This window comes from Macrobrachium nipponense, chromosome 1, assembly GCF_015104395.2.
Source record: "Macrobrachium nipponense isolate FS-2020 chromosome 1, ASM1510439v2, whole genome shotgun sequence".
Taxonomy (NCBI): Eukaryota; Metazoa; Arthropoda; class Malacostraca; order Decapoda; family Palaemonidae; genus Macrobrachium; species Macrobrachium nipponense.
The window spans coordinates 170,935,424-170,946,357 of NC_087200.1; the positions used below are offsets into that span (position 1 = coordinate 170,935,424).

Below are 10,934 nucleotides of genomic sequence, written 5' to 3' on the forward strand. Positions count from 1 at the left end.
AACACAGAAAAAAATGTCGGGAAAACCTAAACTAAACTTTACGAAACATTGACAAAACTGTAACACTTAACTTTACAAAAAACTTAAAATTAATTTTTATTTTGTCTTTTTTTTATTTTTACATTTTTTGTTTTTTACTTTTTATACTTTACATTTTTTTTTTTTTTTTTTTTCTTTACAAAATTTCATTTTCTTCATTACTTCAACTTTCTGTTTTTTCGTAGTATCACTTGGTTCTTCCTTTTTGCTTACTCCTACTAAAGACTTTAAAAAATAACTATCCAAGGAAGATTGCTTCTGCCTGCTTTTGACAATGTTCCTGAAACAACTCGGGCAAACATCATTGAACTGTGCAAGCATACGACCTGTGTAAGCCTTTTCGGGGTGTCTCTTTTCTACGAATGATTGCACCTTATGAAAAGCAGCTAGAACATCCTTAATTTCTGCCGTTGTCATAGAGTTGTCGTCCTCCTCCTCGCCGCTGCTAGAGAACTTTTCTTGAACGACGTTATGTTGCATGGCCTCCAAATCCTTCAGGTCATCCGTCGTAAGCTCCTCTTGGTGCTCCTCGAGAAGGTCATTGATGTCGTCCTTGTCGACGACCAGCCCCATGGACTTACCGAGTGCAACGATCTCGTCAAGATCTGGTTGCGAAACAGTTTCAGGATCATCAACTGTTCCTTAACCCTTAAACGCCGAATGGATGTATTAAACGTCGAGTCAAAATGTCCCCCGTATGCCGAATGGACGTACCATACGTCGACTCAAAAAAGTTTTTTTTTTTTAATTCGCGGAAAAATACTTATAGGCCTACCAGCCGAAAACTTATGAATCACGCGCCTTGGGGGATGCTGGGAGTTCACGGATCAAGGCGTTGTTTTGTTTACAATCGTTACGCAGGCGTGCAAGCGCGAATTTCTTTCTTATCGCACTAAAAAGTATCAGTGACACATCTCAAAAATTATTTCGTCACTTTGACATAATTTTTGTACCGTTCTAAATTATCCGTTACATGAAGTATTATATCTGAAAATGTGCGCATTCATTTAAAATGCAACGAAAAAATACTCATGATTATAGCTTTTATCAGTTTTGAAATATTTTCATATAAAAGATAAGTGACAAATTTTCAACCTTCGGTCAATTTTGACTTTACCGAAATGGTCGAAAAACGCAATTGTAAGCTAAAACTCTTATATTTTAGTAATATTCAATCATTTACCTTCATTTTGTAACAAATTGGAAGTCTCTAGCACAATATTTCGATTTATGGTGAATTTATGAAAAAACTTTTTCCTTACGTCCGCGCGGTAACTCTTCCGAAAAAATCATACGTGTGATTGTGGTAATGTTTGCACCATTTTATATTAGCCGTTACATAAAGTTTTATATATGAAAATGTGCGCAATTTCATGTAGAATACAACGAAAAATAATTGAAGGTTGTCGCTTTTCTCATTTTCGAAATATTTGCATATAAATCACGATAAATAGAAAAAAAACCATGTTCGGTCAACTTTGACTCTACCGAAATGGTCGAAAAACGCAATTGTAAGCTAAAACTCTTATATTTTAGTAATATTCAATCATTTACCTTCATTTTGCAACAAATTGGAAGTCTAGCACAATATTTCGATTTATGGTGAATTTATGAAAAAAACTTTCCTTCCCTCCGTGTGCGGATTCTCCGCCATAAATCTCCGAATTGCGTACATCGCATTCTCGGAAAATTTGCTCCATTTCATATTAGGCATTTCATAGAGTTTTATATATGAAAATGTGCGCAATTTCATGTAGAATAAAAGGAAAAATATTTGAAGCTTGTAGCTTTTCTAATTTCCGAAATAATTGCATATAAAAAAAGATTTATAAAATAATTTTGACATTTGGTCAACTTTAACTCATCCGAAATGGTAGAAAACTGCAATTGTAAGCTAAAACTCTTACAGTATCATAATATTCCATCATTTAACTTCATTTTGAAACAAATTCGAAGTCTCTATAACAATATTTAGATTTATCGTGAATTTTAAAAATATATATTTTTTTACGTCCGTGCGTTACGAATTCATACATCTTTTGTGATAATATTTTCTCAGTGTTGCTTTTATCGTTTTACAATGTGTTATATACCAAAAAGATTGCAATTTAGTTTACATTAAAAAAAAAAAAGTAACTTGTTACCTTTAACCGTTTTGCGCACAGCACGATTTGAATACAATTATATATGAAATTTCATTTTTGCGCTATCATATATCGCATTATTTATATATGATTATGATAATTTTTATCATTTCTGATGGTTGCATACTAAATTTCAGGCAATGACAAAAAAAAGGAGCCAAAAATGAACTCTTAATCTTCAAAACTAAGCTCGCTGTAATTTTTTGAAAAAATTATTTTTTCCGCTTCCGCGCTCACTCCAAACCGGCCCCGGCATTCGGGAGAGGTTTTGATTTTTATCGCTTCGGCGTTTAAGGGTTAATCTGCAGCACCAGCTTCGCCCACGTCGAATCCCTCGAATTCTCGGGCGGATACGACATCAGGCCAGAGTTTCCTCCATGAGGAATTCAAGGTTCGCCTCGAAACCTGCCAAGCTTGGTTGATGAGTCGGATGCATATTACAATATCGAAATGTTCCTTCCAAAATTCACGCAAGGTGAGGTTTGTGCTATCGGTGGTGTCAAAACATATCTTGAAAAGATGTTTCGTATACAGCTTCTTGAAGTTCGATATCACTTGCTGGTCCATGGGCTGGAGGAGAGGCATGGTGTTAGGCAGAAGATAAAGAACCCTGATAAACGAATACTCTGCTAGGATATCTTCCTCGAGGCCAGGAGGGTGAGCAGGGGCATTGTCCAACACCAGCAGACATTTCAGAGGGAGGCGCTTCTCTTCCAAGAATTTCTTCACTGTCGGGCTGAAGCACAGATTTACCCACTCGGTGAACAAAAGTCTCGTTACCCAGGCTTTCACATTAGCCCTCCACATCACTGGAAGCTTCTCCTTAAGCACTTTGTGGGCCTTGAAGGCTCAAGGAGTCTCGGAATGATAGACAAGTAGGGGCTTCACCTTGCAATCCCCACTGGCGTAACACAAGACATCGTCAAAAATTGTAAGTAAACCTTACTTTTAATCCTTTGGATGTCTTGAAAATGACGTTACCTACATATTGATTGAGCTTTACATAAAAAACCTTACAATTTTTACCATTTTGCCCTTTTGGTGATGTAAACCCAGAACATACACTTCCTGGGAAAGCAGAGGGTCTATTTGTCAATTGCATCATTCCTGAAAATCATGTTGACATAATTAAAGGTATTGTATGGACCTGCCCATATGCATGCCTTAATGGATGATGATACAACCTACTTCAAACTTTTAAAAAATCCCCTGATCAAGTTGAAAAATTTTATTAGCAGTGAAAAAAAAATCCTTTAAAGATAATAAAAAAAAAACTAATGGTCAGTTCCCAGTAAAATTTCCCACATTACCTTACTTGTACGGATTAGTAAAAACACAGAAAATAATCCTATGCAGCCTGTTGTCACCACATTTTCTCAATACATATACATATTAACTTTCAAGATATACTACCAAGCTTTAAGCGCCTCAGTGGCATGGTTGGTTTGGTGTTTGCCTCTCACTTCGGTGGTCGCGGGTTCGATTCTCGGCCATTCCATTGAGGAGTGAGAGATGTGTATTTCTGGTGATAGAAGTTCACTCTCGACGTGGTTCGGAAGTCACGTAAAGCCGTTGGTCCCGTTGCTGAATAACCACTGGTTCCATGCAACGTAAAAACACCATTCAAACAAACAAACAAACAAACTACCAAGCTTTTGTCCATGTTACTTGGAACTATCTCCGATTCTCACATATATAATTCACTAGATTTAATTTATAAACAAAATTACTTTTGCCCCACTGATAGGTTTGTTAGTTTTGATGTTTACTCTCATTTTACTAAAGTCCCTAAGATTCTATTTGATAGTGTCTTTATAATGAACTAATTCATCATGATTTACCTTTACAGTCCGGTCCCGAATTATGCGTGTTCGAATTGTGCAATTCCCCTTTTATGTGGTCGCTAGTTCTCAAAAATAGATTTTCTGTATCTACAAAGCCATTCAAAGTCTGTGAGTCATGCGCCACAAAACACATCAAATCTATTGTCTCTCAAGTATTTTAGGTGTTGGGGGTGAGGTTTGCTGGTATCTGAGAGAAGGGTTGGGGGGAATGCTTGGGGGGAAAAAACTATTATTCGTCCAAGGGAGAATGCGAGAGAAATATTTCCTGCCCAGCCATTAGCTAAGACGGAAGGCTCTTCCTCACGCATTTGTGACATAGCACAGTGTGTATGAATGATTGGTATCATCACCATCATCATACATGTTATTCAGATCTGCGAAGTGTATTCTGAATGATCAGTATCATCATCATCGCCATACATATTATTCAGATCTGTTAAGTGTATTCTGAGGCTTTTGCTCAGCCATTAGCTAAGACGTAAGGCTCTGCATCACGCATTTGTGACAACGTAGCACAGCGTGTATGAATGATTGGTATCATCATCATTACCCTATATGTATTATTCAGATCTGCGAAGTGCATTCTGATCGTCTGCATCATGTATGCATTTGCTTAGAAGTCGAAGAGGGAGACCTATTTTCTCGAAACCAAAAAGCTTGCCCTTGAGCTAAAGATGAAGGAAGGAGCAACTTCCATTTTGGCATAGAGAGAGAGAGAGAGAGAGAGAGAGAGAGAGAGAGAGAGAGAGAGAGAGAGAGAGAGAGAGAGAGAGAGAGAGTTTTTCAGTCATTCGTAGGGTATTTGACCACCAAGTAGCAATATTTATTTGACCACAGAATGGCAACATTTCTACCCTTGCAGTCAGTATGTCAAGATACACACAAACACATCTTACATTTTATACATTTTAACCTGAGAGAGAGAGAGAGAGAGAGAGAGAGAGAGAGAGAGAGAGAGAGAGAGAGACTTTATTTAACACATTTAGACTACATTCCCGAGTTAGCTTACTAGTAAGTCAATACAGTGCTAAACTCTTCTCAGAATCTGCACATTATTTAGCAGTGACTTTTATATTCTAAATTTGGTATTTCATAATTATCGCTATTAGTTTCTTCATCATTTATTTTTATTGTAGAGTAGTGAGATGAAAAAATAATGAATGAATTTTGGCGATCACGGGGCATTTGCATGTCACCATCAAAATGTAAACAAAGCACAATGCCATCGATTGAGGAAAGTGAACACTAAACTATTCGCTATGGGGATAAGCATTTTCTAGCATTGATAAAGATTTATGCTTGCACCTCTTACCTCTAGTGTCATCTGATCTCATGGGTGACATATCAAATATGTATATAAATACACAGTTATATAAAAAATTATCAAACTGTATTACATGTAAGTCTTTCAAGCAAACTAAGAGTAAGGAATTCGTGCATGCCAAATGTCTCATTGTTTTTATTAACCCTGTAACGCCGATTGGACATATTAAATGTCGATATAAATTGTCTGTTGGGTGCCGATTGGACGTATGGTATGTCGATATAAAAAAAGTTTTTTTTTAAAGTTGTGGAAAAATAGTTATAGGCCTACTAGGCGAAAACTTTTGAATCGCGCACCTTGGGGGATGCTGGGAGCTCACGGATCAAGGCGTTGTTTTGTTTACAATCGTTACCCAGGCGCCCAAGCGCGAATTTCTTTCTTCTCGCACTAAAAAGCATCAGCGACACATCTCAGAAATTATTTTTTCACTTTGACATAATTTTTGCACCATTTTATATTAGCCTTTACATGGAGTATTATATATGAAAATGTGCGTAATTTCATTTAGAATACAACCAAAAACAACTTATTGTTGTAGCTTTTATCAATTTTGAAATATTTTCATATAAATAACGATAAGTGCCAAAATTTCAACCTTTGGTCAACTTTGACTCTACCGAAATGGTTGAAAAACACAATTGTAAGCTAAAACACTTATATTCTAGTAATATTCAATCATTTACCTTCATTTTGTAACAAATTGGAAGTCTCTAGCACAATATTTCGATTTATGGTGAATTTATGAAAAAATCTTTTTCCTTACGTCCGCATGGGAACTCTTCCAAAAAAAATCATAAATTTTTTCGTCTGATTAATGTAATGTTTGCACCATTTTAAATTAGCTGTTACATAAAGTGTTATATATGGAAATGTGCACACTTTCATTTAGAATACAACTAAAAACAACCCATGGTTGTAGCTTTTATCAGTTTTGAAATATTTTCATATAAATGATGATGTGCCAAAATATTATTAACCTTCGGTCAACTTTGACTCCACCGAAACGGTAAAAAAACGCAATTGTAAGCTAAATCTCTTATATTCCAGTAATATTCAATCATTTACCTTTATTTTGCAACAAATTGGAAGTCTCTAGCACAATATTTTGATATATGGTGAATTTATGAAAAAAAACATTTTCCTTATGTCCGCGTGGTAACTCTTCCAAAAAAAATCATAAATTTTTTTTTGTCCGATTGTCGTAATGTTTGCACCATTTTAAATTAGCCGTTACATAAAGTTTTATATATGAAAATGTGCACAATTTCATGTAGAATACAACTAAAAACAACCCATGGTTGTAGCTTTCATCAAGTTTTTGAAAAATATTTTCATAATAAAAATAACGACTGTGCCAAAATTTGCAACTTTGGTGTTCAACTTTGACTGCGGACCGAAAATGGTAAAATACAAGCGCAATTTTGTAATAGCTAAACTATTACATTCTAGTAATATTCAATCATTTACCTTTATTTTGCAACAAATTGGAAGTCTCTAACACAATATTTCGATTTATGGTGAATTTATGAAATAAACTTTTTCCTTACGTCCGTATGGGAACTCTTCCGAAAAAATCATAAATTTTTTTGTCCGATTGTCGTAATGTTTGCACCATTTTAAATTAGCCATTACATAAAGTTTTATATATGAAAATGTGCGCAATTTTGTGTAGAATTAAACTAAAAACAACCCATGGTTGTAGCTTTTTTCAGTTTTGAAATATTTTCATATAACCATAAATAGAAAAATTTCGTCCTTCGGTCAACTTTAACTCGACTGAAATGGTCAAAAACTGCAATTGTAAGCTACAACACTTACAGTCTAGTATTATTCAATCAATTACCTTTATTTTGCAACAAACGGGAAGTCTCTAGCACAATATTTCAATTTATGGTGAATTTTTTAAAATGGCTTTTTTTTTACGTCCGTGCGTTACAAATTCATGCATCATTTTATGATAATATTTTCTCTGTGTTGCTTTGATCGTTTTACAATGTGTTATATACCAAAATGATCGCAATTTAGTGTACAATACAACGAAAAAAAATTAACTCGTTAGCTTTAACTGTTTTGCTCACAGCGCGATTTGTATACAATTATATATGAAATTTTTTTCGCGCTGTCATATACTATCCCAATATTTATATATGATAATGATATTTTTTTTTTCATTTCTGATGGTTGCATGCTAAACTTCAGGCAATGACAAAAAAAGGAGCCAAAAATGAACTCTTAATCTTGAAAACTGAGCATGCTGTGATTTAGAAAAAAAAAAACTTTTTCTGCTTCGGCGCTCACTCGCGAACGCCGCTGGCATACGGGAGACGATTTTTTAAATACCTCTTCGGCGTTTAAGGGTTAAAAGGTATGACTTGGTAGAGACTTCTTAATTTATGAAAATATTTATTTTCAAGTTAATATAAAAAAACGTATTTGACATCACACACTTTCTTTTCATTACTAAGAATTCACACTTTTTTTTCATTACAAAGAATTATTCTCACTAAAACAAAGGAGATACGGCATGTTTTTTGCTTTCTTGAAGTTGTAAACTATCGTGGCGCCACCCGTTCGGCCGCACAACGAACTAATGGCAGTCTAATCAAGCCAACTAGGGGAGTTTCCAGACCATAGAATGGTGACTTTAAGAGGTTCACTTGTATAGCTTTTCTTTATAAAGTATATTAAAGCCTTATTTATTGTTTTACCCATAGATTTTAAGGTTTTCAAAACATATGCTAGGCTAGATCATTGGCACTTAATAGCCTTTCTCTTGGCCACCATTGTCAATATTTTTATTTTCATTTTATTGTTTTTTTTATCTCTTCATGTTGCCGTAACTCCGAATTGTTGTAAATAATGTATACCCATTATTCATGGAAATTACTCTTAATTCACAAATTCTGTATTTTCATGACTAAATGCACTTTTTGTGATAGATAAAGTATTAAAATACTCAGGTATAGGCTTGAGAGATTTTTGGGGTATGGTATTTTAACTATCAAAAAAAGGTAGTTCTAAGCTTTTTGAAAAGGGTTTTAAGTATTTGCGGTGGCTCTGGTACCCATCCCCCATGAGTATGCGGAGTCAACTGTATTTTCTTTACATTCATATTAATAGCCTATATTAATATTTGAAAAGTGATATTAATATTTGAGAATAAGTATGTAAATCAGTTATTTATTATACAAAACAAATAAGCATACGTACGTATTACATATGCATAAAATTTCTCTCATCACAGTAAGAGAGAGAAATATTTTTATTATTTCATGTTATGTAATCTTCTTAAACTGAATATTAATATTTGAAAATCAGTACTGTAAATAATTATTTTATAAAATGTATATTTAGGTACAGTTCAGTATTTAATCACAAAAATGATATGAAAATTCACAATACTGCTCAACAAAAAATCTGCAAATGGGTGAGTTTTCCCACAAATAATTTATAGATAGGTTCCACAAACATTACTATAAACAAAACCAGGAAAATGTGTCTGGAGCATCATAACAACTAGTTTGGTGAAGTTTGACTTTACAGTATTTCCTCATAATTTGAATTAAAAATATTAGGGATGATACCATTAAGTTTTGTTTGTAAGAGTTTATGAACACAGTTGTTTCTTATAGTTAAAAAATTTTCTTTTCTTTTATACCAGAATGTTCCTATTGGGTTAGTGGTAGCTACAACAAGAGCCACATGCGTAGACACCCGTGATACTATTGGTGTTCATCGAGGAGAAGGAGATAGGTGTCACTATTGGGCCAAAGGTACTGGTTATGGCACAGGAAGTACAACACAAAGTTGGGATGTAGAACAAGCGCTAGTCAGACAAAAAGTGGAGGAGGAACATGTAGTTTGGCTTGTGCGCTTGTTAGCCCAATATATAAATCCAGGTGAGTGATAAATGCTGTACTTTACTTAAGTAATAAGGAGATTATTATTTAATCACAAGTAATGTTTTATATGAATCACAATCATGGTAAAGTGTTTTGAGTAAATCTGAATAACTCAAGTCATAGGAGATTATTTTACATTCAAATATTATAATGGTAATTCTATAAAGTGAATGAATTTCAGTAAAAGGATAGAAGGAATCCGAAGTGATACGATTTTGTGTTAGTGTCAGTGAACATAGGATAATGTAAACTTAAGGTAGGCTGATGTAGTTAAAGAGATAAAAAAAAAAAAGAAGGGTGCAAGATTGACATTGCTTTGCATTTATCCATGGATTATACTACCTAACGGTTGGTAATACATACATAAGAAGGGGTAATAACCCTTTTAGATTATTAAGTACTCATTATTCATTGCATATATGTAGTATTGACCGTGATGTGAACTTACATTAATATGCATGCGCATGGTATAAAAAATGTAAAAATTCTCTGTGCTCATGATAGCTAGTTGAAAGAGAACATTTCTAACTCAATTCATGACTATTTTGTTGAGAAGCAACATTTATCAGATAACTGATCGAGTTATAAATGTTCATTCTAATTTTTCTTATATGATATTGCAAAATTATAGTCACAGCTAACATTATACTGTAAAAGAACTTAAGAATAGCAACATTCCCCAAAGAAAATACTATACCGTAGAGACCCGGACCTCTATCATATTAGAACTTGAAATAATCGGATTTCAACAGAAAATTTTGAGTAAATGTTGCATCTGAGTTCAACCAAAAATCCGGAAACCGACCCAAGGAATCATATGATTTATATGAAAAAGTGGTTCAGTCAGTCCCTGCTAATAGGTAAGAATCACAATTGAACTTATGATGGTTGAAAATATATAAAGTAAGAGGTATTCTGTGACAACTTAAAATCCTGTGATTTTTTAATGATAGGCTAACCCTTGAAGTGTTGATAGTTGTATCAATAGTTGGCTACAGTCACAACTATCGCCACTAAAGAAAACATTTGTAACCTAATATTAATGTTAAAAATCAGGTTATTCAAGTGAATCATTAGTGATACTTTTGATACTGTAAACAAAACGACTAATTACAGCAATTACCGTAATTGCTATAATTAGACGTTAGGATGAACGATTTCTTTTTTTGTTATTACTTAGTTACCGGAGTAGGATCTCTATCCATAATTCTATAATCCGAAAAGGTCTATAAGCCTAAACGTTTAATAAATATTTACTGGAGAAAATGATAAATCGAAAAAGTTGAACGTATTTTGTAGAATATAAACATTGTCATCATAAGCCATTTGCATTCAATATTGTTTACATTCTCAAAATCTTGGCTGATTGAGCTATTGATACTTTCATTGCCATTACACTTGGCTGGTAGATATGTAATTTAGATGCTTTCTTGTAAATTAACAAAATTGGGTTTAAAAGTGGTATAATGCATGATTGTATAAGCATTAAGTGTGATGTTGCTAGTTTTGAACATCAATTTCGCCTGTTTTTGTTTTGTTTTTCCTATAGTAACGGCAAATGACGTCAATCAGCCATTTCTCGATTTTGTTGCTTATGTCTGTACTACAGGTTTACAATAGCTTCATCCGTAATTTAAAAAATCGGGAATGAAATGAGAGAGAGAGAGAGAGAGAGAGAGAG

The 10,934-nt window shown here is 34.0% G+C and overlaps 1 protein-coding gene across 7 annotated transcripts in view; it reads left to right on the top strand.

Moving 5' to 3' along the window:
• LOC135219822 (baculoviral IAP repeat-containing protein 6-like) overlaps positions 1 to 10,934 on the top strand; it is a gene marked incomplete at its 3' end in the record, with an annotated part of 560,877 nt that overhangs the window by 526,801 nt on the left and 23,142 nt on the right. For all 7 annotated transcript variants that reach the window (XM_064256914.1, XM_064256918.1, XM_064256921.1 and 4 more), the window contains 1 exon segment: positions 9,013 to 9,250. In XM_064256914.1, the coding sequence (XP_064112984.1) occupies positions 9,013 to 9,250 (238 nt within the window).